The 16,345-nt window shown below is 39.1% G+C and overlaps 1 protein-coding gene across 3 annotated transcripts in view; it reads left to right on the top strand.

Moving 5' to 3' along the window:
* Positions 1–16,345, top strand: part of CDKL4 (cyclin dependent kinase like 4) — a 41,999-nt gene that overhangs the window by 366 nt on the left and 25,288 nt on the right. For all 3 annotated transcript variants that reach the window (XM_074378753.1, XM_074378751.1, XM_074378752.1), the window contains exons 2-3: positions 9,623–9,847; positions 12,911–13,032. In XM_074378753.1, coding sequence (XP_074234854.1) covers positions 9,680–9,847; positions 12,911–13,032 — 290 coding nt within the window. In that variant the 5' untranslated portion in view covers positions 9,623–9,679. The remainder of the gene's footprint in view (positions 1–9,622; positions 9,848–12,910; positions 13,033–16,345) is intronic.

Below are 16,345 nucleotides of genomic sequence, written 5' to 3'. Positions count from 1 at the left end.
GACCCTCCCGGTGCGGCCTCCCGGGGGCTGGAGGGAGGCGCCGCCCCGGGGAGGCGAGCGAGGGCGCATCTGCACTTTGGGGGACCCATGTGGTGTGGCGAAGCTGGGCTGTCATTAAACGTATAGTCAAGACTAGTTTAAGGGGCAGGGTATAGCTGGGTGGTAGAGTGCACACTTGGCATGCACAAGGTCCTGGTACCTCCATCAAAATAAATAAATACCTAATTACCTACCCCAAAACAAGAAGGACAAAACAAACAACAAACAAAAAGACCAGTTTAGAGGCTTGGAAATAAAATGGATTATGCCAGACTTACAAATCTGTCCTGTGTACACAAGACATGTGAGGTTTTTAAACAAAATTAGCTTCTTGGATTATGAAAAGCGTATGGCCTTCTGGTTTTCTGGGGATGCTTTTAATTAATCCAACTGTACTATAACCAAGACAAGTTTATAAAGACATGTGTGTACTTTTTAAGTTCTGCAATTAGGTATTATGTTTGTAAGACAGATGGAGGATGGTCTTATAGCCCATTTTCCTGGTCCATTTTATTAAAGATAAATGTATGTTTGTTGCATTGGAAACAATAACAACACAGCAGATTAATACTTTTAGCCTGTAGAATCCACAGCGGGGAAACCTCATTCCTAACGCCACTATTTACACGAGTTGCCTATAAACTTTTAGATTAGGCAGTTAATGTGTTTTTTTGCCCCATTTCCTCTCCCCTTCTGAATTTTGCTCTTCTTCTCTCAGTGTATTCTTTAAAGACTTGCTCAAGCCCTCATGACCTGCTTTGTGATACAATCGTGGAATATAATCTTCCTCCAAGTGTTTTCTCCGTGTCTAGGTGCATCCTTTTGCAAATCCTCAAGACCAAAGCAGTTCAATAGAAAATTTTCAAGAAATTTAATGATCCGCTCAAGTATCTATCTGTTTATCTTTGTATATTCACCAACTGGCCCAAGTCTATGCCTGTTTTTGCTTTTCTTTGTACACAGAACATTGTTAACAGTCAGATATTTGGTAAATTCTCAAGTCAGGAGTCCCTGTAGCCAAGAGGTACATAGGTTCAGATTGAAGGTCACTCATTACTGTGAAAAATACTTTCAGCCAATTGCATCTATTCCCTGCCAATAGCTAACTCACAGTTTAATCTTGATTTCCTGCCCAGGTTACTATATTAACAAGCAGAATGTAATGATTGCCTTTGCTTAACAAAGAAAGTCATTCTACATATTTTGTAGAAAAGCTAGAGAATAAAATTATGGCAGGACTACAACAGACAGGCTGAGCACCTACTGTGTGCCAGACTATGGGCAAATAGTAGAAGTCAGGTGTGATGAATAATGTGTGAAAAAGGAGCGGGGGGTGGGGGGGAAGTTGTTAACTCAGTATGTGTGCAGAGAGAGAGCTTGCCTTTGGGGATCGGGGAAGGCTAAGTAGAAAAGACGTTTGAGTTGAACAACAAAGGATTTCGGGGTCAAACCTTCCAAGCAGGGGTGTAAACAGAGACTGAGAGATCTGAAAGTATTTGGGGAAGAATCTGAGAAGCCGTGCAGGAAAGGTTCACTGGGACCAGGATGGAAAGGCCTGTAAATATCATACCACAGTTTGAACTTTCTTCTGAGGCCACACACATTTTTGAGGGAGGACAATATCTGATTATACTGATGTTTAAGAAAGGTATTTTTGGTGTAAGTGAAGTAGATATGCAGGAAAAAAAGTGAGTTGAGACACTTTAGTCCCACTATATATGGGTTTTAAAAATAGCTCAATTTTTTATATAATTTCAAACCTGCAAGAATAGTACAGGGAACTCCCATACATCTATATTCATTCATTATTTAAATTTTACTCCGTTTATTTTATCATTTCCTTTCTACCTCTCTTTGTATATATATGTATATGCGTATTAATCTTTCTGTACCATTTGAGAGTAACTTGCAGACATCATATCCCTTTCCCTTAAAGTAGTTCAGTGTATATGTCCTAAGAATTAGGACATAAGCACAGTACAGATTACCAAAATCAGGAAACTTGGTATCTGATCCACCGTCAGTATTTAGGTTTTGCCAGTTATCCCAGTATGATTTTTTAATAGTTACTCTTCCCCGTTCCGGGGTCCAATTCAGGGATCAGACATTACATTGTGTTTTCACATCTCTTCAGTCTCCTTCAGTCTGGAATCGTACTTTGACCTTTGTCTTTCAGGACCTTGATATTTTTTAAGAACACAGGCCCATTATTTGTAGAATGGCCCTCAATTTGACTTTGCTGTTTCCTCATAATTAGATTCAGGTTTTGCATTTTTGGCAAAAATATCACAGAGGTGATGCTCTGTCCTTCTCATTGAGTTAATTCTGATATGTTGTGTGAGGTAGCTATCTTAAGTGTTTTTTTTTTTTTCTTTGTTTTTTTGCATATGGATACCCAGCCATCCTAGCACTGTTTGATGAAAAAGATATTTTCCTTATTGAATTGCCTTGGCATCATTGCCAAAATCAATTGATTATTAATCAAGGGGTTTATTTCTTGACTCGCTCTTTTGTTCCATTGATATGTATGTCTGTCCTTAAGCCAATATCATACTCCCTTAATATACCGTAACTTTGTAGTAAAATTTGAAGTCAGGTGATGATAAGTTTTCCAAGTTTATCCTTACTCCAAGTTGTTTTGGCTCTTCTGGGTACTGTGCATTTCCATATAAATCTTAGGTTCATCTTGTCGACTTCTACCCCCCCCAAAAAGCCTATTTTTTTAATAGAGGTTCAATTTGATCTATAGATGAATTTATGGAGAACTGACATCTTGCTGAGTTTTCCGATCCATGACCATGGCATTTCTCTCCTTTTCTTTAAACCTGCTTTAATTCCTCTCGGCAGTGCTTTAATTTCCTGTGGACAGGTCTTGCACTTCACTTTTTAAATTTTGTCCCTAAATATATGATTCTCCTGATGTTACTGTGAGTGGAATGGTGTTTTTTTTTTTTTTAATTTCATTTTCAGATTGTTTGTTACCAGTATGTTTATTGTATTCTGATCTTGGATCCTACTACATGGAACATTTGTTCATTAGTTACAGCAGTTTTTTGTAGACTCATTAGGATTTTCTACACACAGTAGCATACATTTCCGAATAATAGTGGTTTTTCTTTCCATTCCCAATCTGTATACCTGTAGTTTCTTTTACTTGACTTACTGCACTGGTGAGAACTTCCAAAACAATGTTAAATAGAAGTGAAAGCAAACATTTTTTCCCCCAGTCTTAGGGGAAATACGTTCAGTCTTTCACCATTAAGCATGATGCCAACTGTAGATTTTTCACAGATCTGCCCTGTAAGAAGTTTCCTTTTATTACTAGTCTGTTGAGATTTTTATCGTGAATGGGTGTTGAGTTTTATCAAATCCTTTTTTTTCATATCTGCTAAGATGATCATGTCCTTTGTCTTTTATTCTGTTAATATGGTGTTTTACGTTATTGATTCTCAGGTATTATAGCAAGCTTGCATTCCTGGGATAAATCTGTCAGAGACATGGTGTGTATCCGTTTTATATGTTAATGCTAATTATTCTGTTGAGGATTCTTGTGTCTATATTAATGAGAATAATGGTCTGTAGTTCTTTGTGTGATTTCTTTGTCTGACTTTGTTATCAGGGTAATACTGGCCTTACAGAATTAGTTGGGAAATGTTCTTCCCTCTTCTGTTTTTTAGAACCGTTCGTGAAAGATTGGTATCAATTCTTTGAATTTTTAATAGAATTTCTCTCTGAAGCCATCTGAGCCTGGGCTTTTCTTTGTGGGTAGATTTTAATTACCAATTCAGTTTCTTTATTTTTTATTATGGGTGTAATAAGATTTTCTGTTTTTCCTTGAGTCAGTTTGGTATTTTGTGTCTTTTTAGGCATTGGTTCAACAAAGTAGTTTAATTTGGTTGCATAAAGTTGTTCATAATATTCTCTTTTTACCTTTTTAATTTCTGTAGGTGGTCCTGATTTTGGTAATTTTTCTTTCTTTTTTCTTAGTCTAGATAAAGATTCAATAATTTTGTTGATGTTTTTCAAGAACCATTTTTTTTGCTTTATTGATTTTTTGCTATTATTTTTCTGATGAGGAATCAGGCGTTAATCATATTGCTGTTCCCTTGTCTGTGAGTAGTTCTCTCTCACTGTTTTTTGTTTGGTTGGTTGGTTGGTTTTGGTTTTGGGGTTTTGTGGGGTTTTTTATTGAAGTATAGTCAGTTTACAATGTTGTTTCAGTTTCTGGTGTACAGCATAGTAGTTCAGTCATACGTATACATACATATATTCATTTGTATATTCTTCATTATGGATTACTGCAAGATACTGAATATAGTTTCTGTGCTATATGGTATAAACTTATTGTATATCTATTTTATATATAGTAGTTGGTATCTGCAAATCTCAAAATCCTAATTTATCCCTTCCCTGCCTGGTAACCATAAGTTTGTTTTCTATGTCTGAGTCTGATTCTGTTTTGTAAATAAGTTCATAAGTTCATTTGTCTTTTTAGATTCCATATATGAGCGATGTCATATGGTATTTTTCTTTCTCTTTCTGGCTTACTTCACTTAGAATGACGATCTCCAGGTCCATCTGTGTTACTGAAAATGGCATTATTTTATTATTTTTTGTGTCTGAGTAGTATTCCATTGTATAGATATACCACAGCTTCTTTATCCAGTCCTCTGTTGATGGGCATTTAGGTTGTTTCCATGTCTTGGCTATTGTATGTAGTGTTGCTATGAACATTGGGGTACATGTGTCTTTTTGAATTAAAGTTCTCTGTGGATATATGCCCAGGAGTGGGATTGCTGGATCATATGGTAAGTCTATTTTTAGTCTTTTGAGGAGTCTCCATACTGTTTTCCACAGTGGCTGCACCAAACTGCATTCCCACCAGCAGTGTAGGAAGGTCCCCCTTTCTCCACACCCTCTCCAGCATTTATCGTTTGTCTCTCACTGGTTTTCAGATATTCTCTTACGTTTTCAGCAGCTTGGCTGTGATGTATCCACTTACTGATCTCTTTGTGTTTATCCTGTTTTGGGGATTTGTTAAACTTACTGAATCTGTAGATTAATGTTTTCCATTAGGTTTGGAGAGTTTTTGGCCATGACGTTTTCAGTTTTTTTTTCTGCCCCTTTTTTTCACTGCCCTATTTCTGAGAATCTCACTCCATGTAAGTTGGTACTGTTGATTTTGTCCTGCAGGTCTCTGAGGTGCTGTTCATCTGCAGTATTTTTCCTTCATTGGTCATTTTCTAGCCATCTGTTTTCAGACTCACTGATTCTGTCTCCTGTCATCTCAAATCTTCTGTTGATTACATCTGGTGAATTTTTCATTTCAGTTGTATTTTTTTTAATCTAATATTTCCATTTGGTTCTTTTTTATACTTTTCATTATTGTGTTGAGATTCCCTATTTATTGAGTTACCATGTTTTCCTTTAATTCTTTAAATTATCATTTAAATTTATTTGAATATACTTGTAACAGCTGTTTTTTAAGTCTGTCAGCAAAATCCAATACCTGGATCCACTCAGAATTCATTTCTCTTGACTTCCCCTGAGTATTGGTCACAATTTCCTTTTTCTTAGCATGCCTTATAATTTTTTATTGAAAATTGGACATTTTGGATAATATGTTATCCAGAAATTCTAGATTCTGATTTTTCTCCCCTGAGGGTTTTTTTTTTAATGGGCTGTTTTTTGTTTTTGCAACCTGCCGGTATCCTAGGATCTGTCTCCTCCCAAGTGTCTGCTCAGTTTTATTTTCTCACCCTGGCTTTTGCAGAAGTCACCACTGTCTGCATAGCTTGGCAGTCACCAGTAGTTTGAGCAGTGCTGGTACTCAGACATAAGCTTTTCACTCTCTTCCAGGGGATCAGCGTGTGGTTGGGGAGTGCATTCAAAATTCAGCCCGTCCTCAGACCTGGCCAGCGTTGACTTTCCTCTAGGCCTTCTCAGGTCTTCCCCAGGTGTGCCTGCAGCTTCCCAGTTAGCCAGAGATGTGTGGAAAGCTGATCTCGCCTTTCTATGGTTCTTTCATTTTTAGGGTCTTCCCATAAATTTCTGGCTAATCTACACCTCACCCCAACTGGACCACATTCTCAGGCTTACAAACCTGTTTCCTTTCCCATTTGTTTCATACTGAATTGGTAGGAATTTTACTGACATATTGTCACAGGTTTTCAGCCTCTGAGCCATATCAGAGACATCCCCCGGGAGTAAGGCTGCTGGCCTGGCCAGCCCACCACTACACCTGCTGGTCACACCACTACACCTGCTGAGCCGGGGGACAGAGGAGAGGATGGATGGCAACAGCCTCAGGCAAGAAGCCACAGACCCACTGCTCTTAAGTGGAGTTCTAGCAGCTTATCACAAATAAATGCTTCTCCAGTTGTTGTTTTTTTGTTTTTTGGTTTTTTTTGCTTTTGCTTGATTTCCAGATACTGAAAATTGTTGGTTTGGAGTTTGGTTGGTTGCTTGCTTTTTTTTTTTTTTTTTTTTTTTCTTTTTTGGACAAAATTTTGCTTAGTCTTATGCTTGTGTTTTAGGAAAAGGACTTGCCCATCTCTTTACCCCACCCTAGTCAAAGTCTGACCCCTTGTGCTTTTTTGTGGGATTTTTTGAAAACATAACTTTCTCCACTTCCTGTACTGAAACCAGTCTAAATTCTGAATCTCTAATTGGGCAAATTTTGGTAGACTCTATTTTCCTAGGAGGTTATCCATTTCATCTAGGTTTTCAAATTCATCTGCATAGATGCCTGCAAAGTAGTCTCAAGAATAAAAAAAAAGAAGTCTTCTGTTTTGATGGTTACTCCCTCTTGTCATTTCTTATTTTGCATATTGTTTTTCCTTTTTTCCTTCAGTAAGTTAGTTAACGATTTGTCTATTTTAAATTTTTCCGGGAACCAGGATTTTGGTTTACTAATTAGATTTACTATTTTTTGTATTCTCTGCTTTACTAATTTCTGTTTCAGTTTCATTATTTACTTTCTTATGCTTTCCTTTGGTTTATTTTTTAGTTATTTTTCTTTATGATTTTTCAAGATCACACCCCCCTCCTGTCTTTGCTCTCTGCAAAAGTTTACAATGGCAGCTTCAGAGATACCTCTTCCAAAATCGGGGGTTTACTTTTCTATATAAGTTCGTAGTTCTCTGTCCTTGTGATGTTGAAGGCATTGGGTTTACGCAGTTTTATTGTTCTAGTTGACTTCTGTAGCTTTGTGAAACAGATATGAAGAGAGGTTCTATTTAAGGAACTGCCACTATCCTTGGCTACCTCAGAGTTTTCACCACACATCTCTTCACAAGCCATTTAGATGCAACGTGGAGCAAGTCTGGGCATTTGGCTTAGAATGTCCTGATTTTGAGCTGGTTCTGTCCATTCCTACAGAGAGTTCATCGAGCAGTGAGATATTTGGTCAGGACCTCAGGTGAAAGGTTAGGAATTATTGCTTCTAAAAACTCTGGTGGAGTCCAGGTGAGCTGGAGTTAGAGCCCTCAGTTCCTTTGTGGAATTCCTGCCATGTTCTGACTCCTGCCGGTTCAGATTCATCTTCCATGAACCCTGTGAGGACTTCAGAAAACAGATAATACTGAGACGCTACCCGGTGAAGTTCTATTTTCTGGTGCTTCATTTGATCATATTCAGCAGTTTGGCTGATGTGACAGATATCTAAATATTTTGCCTGTTCATATCTGAATATGAACCTGTTGAAAGAAAAGGAAAATCATAGATCAGTAGATCAAATCACCTACTTAGCAGGAAATAAAATAACACGTAGACTACAACTTTATAGTTAAGTCTTGTGGCACGTTCAAAATTTCCCTCGATAACCATAGTGCTTATCAAGTAGGCTAAATTCATAAATCTACAAAGTTCTGCACCAATAAATTTCTAAAGCAAACGCATGGTTTCTTTTGTCCTCTTCCCAGTCACCTATTTCTAGGCTATAGAAAAACAAGTGTATGCATGCTTCTATCTAAATAGCTTTAAGATCATAGTACCTATTTTGTTTGTTTGTTTGTTCTTTTTGGGGGGGAAGAGGAGATAATTAGGTTTATTTATTTATATGAATTTGTTTTTTAATGGCAGTACTGGGGATTGAACCTAGGACCTCATGCATGCTAAGCACCCGCTCCACCGCTGAGCTATGCCCTACCCCCCAATTTTAAAATACAGTATAATTAAGAGAGTTTTCAGAGTATAATCTGTGATGGGTTTTGCTGGTATCTTAGTGTGTTGCTCAAGTTGTCTTCCTTTTATAAGAGAGAGAATAGAATCTACAACACTAACAAAGAAATAGCATGTGTAAAGCAGTATGGCAGTAGTCATTTATTTCAGAAACACTTTTCCCAGTTGTCTGCGAGCCAGAGCAGATGATTTCTTTCACCACTGAGATAATCTGTAGATGGAAGAGACTGAATAAGAGTGAAGTTAAAAATGTGTACTCATTTGAAACACGAGAATTTTTTAAAGTGGTCAGCTCTGTCACTTGACATTTCACTAATCCTAAAACCTGGAATAAGTGGTTCTTCAAATTGTGCGTTCTCTTGAATCAACTGAGAGGCAGTGTAGTGTTGTGATTCAAATTGTGATTTCTGGAACCCGACTGCCTGAGTTCTAATTTCATACTAGCTTCACTGTGCCTGTTTCCTCATCTGTATAACTGAATAAGAATAACACCTACTTCATAGGGTATTTGTGCAGATTATATGTAATTTGCATAGAACAATGTTATTTAATTGCTAACTATTATTATTACTATTAGATTGTATTAAGATACTGCTGGAAAAACTGGGGTGGGATTTTTGAGACTATTTAGAATTTGTGTATTTTTAATTGCTACATTGATATGTTTAATTACACTGGCCTTACTTGTTACTTAATATGTAAACCAGTCACCACAAAATTTATGAATGTGTGATGCAAGTCAGAAAAATCAAGCCTCATATTTCAATAGAAATCACTATGGATGTGAAAACATTCATGAAAAATTAGAAAAAGCTTTCCTCTTTTTGTGCTTTATTATTATTTTCTTTGAGATCTAAGAATTTAAGGATCCATTCCTTCATAATATAAAAGTTAAGGGCAGTAAATGCTCTGGAAAGATTTTACTGTTTTTGATAGCTGCTTCGTTCAACAGCCCTCTTTCTTTTATCCACCAGGTGGCAGTAGAGCACTTTGTACCATGTCCTACTCACCGCAGTACTGACAAGGGTTAGGAGGGAAAAGATAAACACCACACACCAGAGTACACAGTGTTCCTTCAGCTGGATTCTACAGCATCACATTTTAATCATTTTCTTGAGGATAATGACAGTAGACTGGATAAGGTTCTTTTCTATAAATTCCCAGTTCACTGAAGTAAACACAGACCCATTACAAGAAATAATACATGGAATCTTTGCAGTGGGTGAAAGAACAGCATAGGACTGAACTAAATGAACAAAACAATGTCCAAATATTTTTCAGTGTATTTAGAATAAATTGACGGAAATAAATCTTTGGCATCCTGGGCTAATTGGCTTTACATAGAAAACTGTGAAGCACTGTCCTTGGTAAAATGATTAAGCTGAGTCCTCTTATTTTCCAGGTGCAGTGCTGAACTGCAAGTCGATCGATACCAGTAATTTAAGTCACTTCAGCTCAAATGGGAAAGTATGAAAAATTGGCCAAGATTGGAGAAGGGTCTTATGGAGTTGTATTCAAATGCAGAAACAAAACCTCTGGACAAGTGGTAGCTATCAAAAAATTTGTGGAATCCGAAGACGATCCTGTGGTTAAGAAAATAGCTCTACGAGAAATACGTATGTTGAAGGTAGGTTGGCTTCCTCTGTCCACCTGTAATAGCATGGTACTGGGTGAAATGTGTATGCCAAAATTACAGAGGATTTTAAAGTGATTTTTCTTTCCCCATTGGACTTAAATTTCTTTGTATCAGCAGCTATGTAAATTGATCATCACTTTGGACTTTGGCCGCTCTGATGTTTTACTAATATTATGAGTACAGCTACAGATGGTTAGAATATTGAAGTTCTTCCGTTCTGGCTGGTCCTAAGTCCCCTCATCCCAGTGTTTACCCTCCCCTTCAACCCTGGCCTTCCCCCACCCCTGCTCCCCCCAAGCATCCCACTCCAGCCCAACTACTTCTCCCCGCAAACCAGCAACTAAGAGAGCAATTCCTGGCACAGAGGGGCCCATAGGACTGTGCCAGGGCCCCTTTAGGCATCAGCGTGGATTGGTCCCTGCCTGTGCTCCACTGGCTCTTGACATATCGACTGTCACCCCCAGCTGTGTATAGACATATGACACAAGCGTTTTGTTAGAAATTGTTTTTACTCTGATAGGATCTGATATGTAAGCGTCATTAGTTCTCAGTGTAAACTTTTTCCTATCCTAAAAATCTTACAGTTTTAGAGCCACGAGAGAGCTTAGAGATGCTTCTCATCCAGCACTCTTATTTCATCAGAGAGGAAACGGAGGCGTCGCCTGGCGCTCCTCAAATATTGACGCTCACCGGGATCTGGGGAGGGAGGTGGTTCTTGTTGAAATGCAGATTCTGAGTCGAGGCCTGGGGTCAGCCTGAGATTCTGCATTTCTAACAAACTCCCTGATGGAGCCAGCAGCTGCTTGTCCATGGACCACACTTTGTGTAACGAAATTGATTTCCTCAGAAACACACAGCTGACCTTTACTTTTGACAGGTGTCATCTGTTCTTAGGAAAACACTAGAAATCCAGTTTTTTAAGAGAGATAATATTTATTATATCATCTATCCTTTTCAAGTATTATTTGTAGTAGGTTTCTTCAACTAAAAAGTTTTAGTGTTTCGTTTAAAATGTAATTTGATAAACATGGAGTTTTCAAGAGCACACCCATCATGATTTAAAAAACAAGGAACAAAAAAAGTTCCCTGTTACCTCGTAGCCAGCAGAGGGCGCTAGTCAGACAGCCAGCTCGTCACAGAACTGAACTGCAGGGTGTGTCTGAACATGGCAGTGGGTTGTTTTCTAATAAAAGATGCTTTTTATCCACCCTCTCCCACCAAGCCTTCAAGTAAAGTTAATGCTTAACCTCCTGGGTTACAAGTGCGCAATTTGACAGTGCACTTGAAGGTTAAAAGTAGCCAGACTCCAACTCTTTCTGGTCTCCGGTGATGACTCTCAGAATGAATGTACATCTTTCCTGCTTTTGGTATGTTTCACCCTGTGCCCTGAACAGATCCCTTCTGTGATACATCTACCTTACCTTCCTCACAGGCTCCTATTATTTACATTTTGCTCTGATTCCCCTCCCCTCCCCCTGCTTCCTGCTACTACCTGTTTTACTTTTGACAAGTCACTATTTTTCTGGGCTAAGTTCATTTTATTTGCAGAAAAGATATAAATTGCCGATCTACCCAAAGGCAGGAGATCTGACCTTGCCGTTGCATCCACCGTAGCACCCGGGACTCCCTGACTCTCCTGGCAGAGACCGTTTCGCTCCTGTCCTGCAGTTTGTGCCTCAGCACTGAGCTCACCTGTGTGACCTGTTTCCTCCACTGTTGGCCTTTCTGCTCTTGTCGACGGTGGAGCACATAGAAAACAAATGGATCTGGTGCTCTGGGCATGTCCTTAACGTATAATGGATTCCCTTTATCCCGCACTGCGGAGCAGCAGGCACATAATCACAGGGTGATTTCTTCATGGTGGTTCTATTTTTTGGTCAAGCCGTGCTTACAAGTCCTGAGGGAGAGGGTGCTATATAAGCCCCCATACTTAAGACTCTACTGGACCTGCAAAACATGTACTGAGCTTCTATTATATACAAAATACTTCTCTCTCTCCATATATCTTTCTGAGTAAGTGGTGCATAGGGTTTAGAAAGTTGATTTGTCTCCCATACTGGGACAACAACACGGAGATGCGTTATAAGCAGGAATGATCAGATGTCCTGGTTTGTAGCTTTTGTACCATTGTTCAGTCTGGTTAGCATCCTGTTTGTCTGCTTAGCATCTTCTTTCAAAAGTATACTGGTTTGTATGTGAAATTATACGGTCACCTTAGCCAGAGGCAGGATGACCGTATGTGTCAATTTGCCAGGAACAGTCCTGGCTTATACTTGTTAAACTGGTTGGATGATAAATTGTGCAGTTACTCTAGTGACAGATGATTTTACTTAGTCAAGATTAGTTTGATTTGGGGGGGGCGGTTTACAACATTAAACAGAGGCTGCCTCGTGAAATGCTTCAGTTTGGGAATCAAATTTAACACAAAAAACATCTGAGCATAAGAGAGAACAAGAATCAAAGAAGAGAGCTGAAAATGTGATAAATTTAAAACACAGACCAACCGTAGGGACTCCTAGAATATGCAGTTGAATCAGATTTGAGGGTTGAGATCTAGTATTTCTGAGAGCCAACACTAAAATCCAGACCGGGTTTAAATCCAGCTGACATTTCCATTAAATCCATGGCGATATGTAAGCTAAATGGGTATTGATGATTTTTATAGTCTTTTGCTCAATAATTCCATTACCATTCTTTATTCAGTTCATTTTATGACTTTTTATTTAGAATTTCCATTAAATGCATAAAATATTTTTTATTTTAGTGTTTGTATTTTAAGTTGTACTTTATGTGCTATCTCTGAGAGATTCAAGCAGCTTAGTTACCCTTTATTATGGGGTACATAAGATAAATTCTTAAATTTCTTCCAATTTTAAGATTCTATGATTCTTACTCAGAGTAGTTTTTCTCTTGTGAGTAACTGTAATAAAATTCTCCACGAGAGATACAGAGAGGATGATAAGCAAGGTCTTCTGCTCTTACAATTGTAAGGGGTCTGGGAAAAACTATTATGAGAAACAAATCACCAAACTTTGTATTTCAACTCCTTTGCAGCAATTAAAACACCCGAACCTCGTGAACCTCATTGAAGTGTTCAGGAGAAAAAGGAAAATGCATTTAGTTTTCGAATACTGTGATCATACACTACTAAATGAGCTGGAAAGAAACCCAAATGGGTAAGTAATCTAGAAACTGAAGTTCTGTCTGGCCGGTTCTCAGTTTCATTATCTGTGGGATTAACTCTGGCAAATTCAAATCTGAGCCCCTTTCTACCCGGATGCATCTGCTGGCCCCCCATCTCCAACCTCAGGATGTGCTCAAAGGGCAAACAAGTATTGACTTACAGTAAATATAATATATAGTACTTAATAGTAAAATGTGAAACCCTAGATATTTTTACCACCTCTGAGATTCCTCCTGGGTGAGATTGCTTCCCTCCTTTGAATACCCATGGAATTTTATTGTCATCCCTGTTATGGTACTTGGTACCTACTACCTTATATATTTTCTATGCATTGTGTCTTCCCAGACTGTGAGGTTTTGGAGTGTAGAATTTATGTCTAATTCATCTTAGTAGCTTAGTGTCCTGCATTCTTTCATTGATTCACTTCAGAAATTTTATTGAACACCTGCTGGTGTAGAGAATAGAAAGATATAAAGGCACAATCCTGCCCTCAAGAAGGTTAAAATCTAAAGAAGAGACAGATATTCAAAGTAGCAATTACAATTGACAGTGTAGCAATGACAAATGATGATTTAGACTGGGTTACTGTTGGTGCACAGGATACACAGGAGAAGCAGCTCCAACATCTATTGGTCCTGGGGAATCAGGGAGGTTTCTGGAGAGGAGGAAGCATTTGGGCTGAGACTTTGAAAAGGGGAAGAGTTGGCCAAGTGGACAATCTTGGAGGAATGCACAGATGCAACAAAGAGCAGGGCATAGTCAAGCAGCTCTTTTGTTCTCTATGTATTTAGCAACCACAAAGCTCTCTGAACTACCCTACTTTCCACTCTGAGTTTTTCAAGTGCATTTAGCAGTGCCAGTGTATACAGTGTGCTTTTGGTCAGCCCTGAGATGTGGCTCTACATAGCGAAATGCAAATAGGAACAATGCAGAATATGCCACTCTTTTTATGAAATCCTGGGTACTTGATTAATTTTGGTTAATTAATTTAAGTAACAATGATTAATTTAAAATTCATCTACTTTCACTCCCTCCCTAAAACCTACTTAAATCACAGCCAACGGAGTATAAAACCCGGTAAATAGCACACAGACCTAAACAACCAGGCAGCATACATACCAAGCCTATTTGACCTTTGCTCATTAGGGTAAATTCACAGTTTGAAGAAATAACTGATGTGTGGATATGAGATGATCGATGTAGTGGACATGTGGAATGAGGTGTGGGATGGTGAGATAATCAAGAGACTTGAGGGCTAAACTGTATCATAAAGAAGAGCTGATTTAACACCGGAGTAAGGTGTGAAAGTGTACTGCTTCCCCTGCCAAACGAAGGCTCCTGTGCCCTCTGCTTTTCGAGTAGAGGGAAAAGCACTTGTTAGATCAACAGCTGCATACAGTGTTGGATTTGCTCCAGCTAAGAAACTCCATGTGTGTAAAGCAACTGCAGTTGGTTTCATCTGATTACATTTAAACTACTCCCATTCTCTAAGATCCTTTTCTGTTCAAAATAGGTACCATAGGTAAGTTATTGGCAACATGATAGGAATTACCACCCTACCAATAGGAAGGATTTCCTTTCGCTATCATTGCTCTGTACATAATGGAATAATCCTGCCTTCAAGAAGCTTAAAATCTAATGAAGACTCAGATATAAAGGAACAATTGGAAATGACTATCATGCTGTTATTACATGGGTCTGTAAAACCACAGCTATCCACTCCTGGCTGGCGACAGCACATCATTACATCTGCAAATCTGTATTTCAATTTTTTTCTTTTAATTCAGCCTTACTGAGGAATAATTGACATATAAAAGGCTTGAATTTCCTCTCAGCTAACTGACTGTAGAAAATTTCCCATAAGACTGCTGGTGTGGGTAGGTGGAGGGATGGCAGTGCATCGTGAGCAGTGAGAAATACTTTAGTTAGGGGAGCACCGGCTTCACGTCCCAGATACTGAGGCAGGGAGAGTCTTCCTTTGAAATGGCTTCCTGACTTACTGGGGATGATGAGATCCCAGGGTGACAGAGGCCAAGTAGTACTGCTTCACTGTCTTCACACGCAGAGCCAGAGCGATGATCAGAATGGTTTGATCTGACTATGGATTCTCCCGCACCACGATAGATGGGCACATCACTGTGGTTCTGTTTGTTCTGTATAAACTAGTGACTCACAGTTAATCAACAGGAATTAATTAACCTCAGATAAATTCAATCTGTGTTGTCATTTAGCACCCTGCAGGATTATTCTCAGTGTGTGATTTTTCAGTCATCTCATGGTTGTCCCAGTGGTCAATGGAGCGAGCCTTACAGATAAAAAAAATAAGGGCAAACATTGAAAATTCTGGTGTCCTAACTGTGCCTTGAACCAAAATAGTAAAAGCCCTAAAGCTATCCTTTTGTCAATTTATTTTTTCCAGTGAAATGAAAAATGGCCAGCCCATCTCACTTTTCTTTTATTACTTTCCCATATGTTCCCATGTTGTTTGATCACACCCAGTCCAGCAAAGCCTTGTCTTGAATGGGCACTTTATTCCAGATGACCGCAGGTGATTATGCAAATAACGGGTTCATCACTGGACGCCCATTTCCCAGCGTTCCAGCCGCTAATGGTAATCACATCCCCCTTCAGAACCAACTACATCAGACAGCCGAGATTCCCAAGGCCTTGATTTTGTTTCCCAGACCCACTCCTGGCATCACAGTCTGAACTAACTAGGATTCAACAACAGAGTCCACTCTAGCTAGTTGAAGCAAAAAGGGGTTTATTGCAGGGTATTATTATGTACAACTCCTGAGAGTGCCGGAGAAAGAAGCTTAGTTGAGCACCTGTTAGGTACCAGTTACTGTTCCAGGCCCCAGAGCTACAATAATGGACAAGATAAAATCCTTGCAGAGTTACAAGCCTTTGAAGAACAATAAAGCTCACTGAGAAATTCGAGAATGCCTAGGGAAGGGAGTAGGAGGATGAATAAACACAAAGCTTTGGAGGTTTAGACAAGCCTGGCCTGTTCAGGGAATAGCAGACGCTAATGGGGCTCAGGAGGAGGTGGAAACGTGGTAGGAGATAAAGGCGGGACAGGGGGAGGGCACTTATAATAGACATGAAATCATTAGGCGGCTGGGAGGCCAAAATACAGGTTGGGTTATTGTAGGTTAGCAAGGACCGATTCGCCTTGGGTACCCATAATGAAATCATGTTCTCCATATCGAGTTATGTAACAAACTAAAACAGAGATAATGAGCTCTGACGTCAGAGCCAGGATTCCCTGAGTGGCTAAGGGAGCAGCCTCTGAGCAATCCAGC

The sequence above is a fragment of the Camelus bactrianus genome, chromosome 15 (genome assembly GCF_048773025.1).
Source record: "Camelus bactrianus isolate YW-2024 breed Bactrian camel chromosome 15, ASM4877302v1, whole genome shotgun sequence".
NCBI classification, from domain to species: domain Eukaryota; kingdom Metazoa; phylum Chordata; class Mammalia; order Artiodactyla; family Camelidae; genus Camelus; species Camelus bactrianus.
This window is presented reverse-complemented; position numbering and strand designations above follow the sequence as displayed.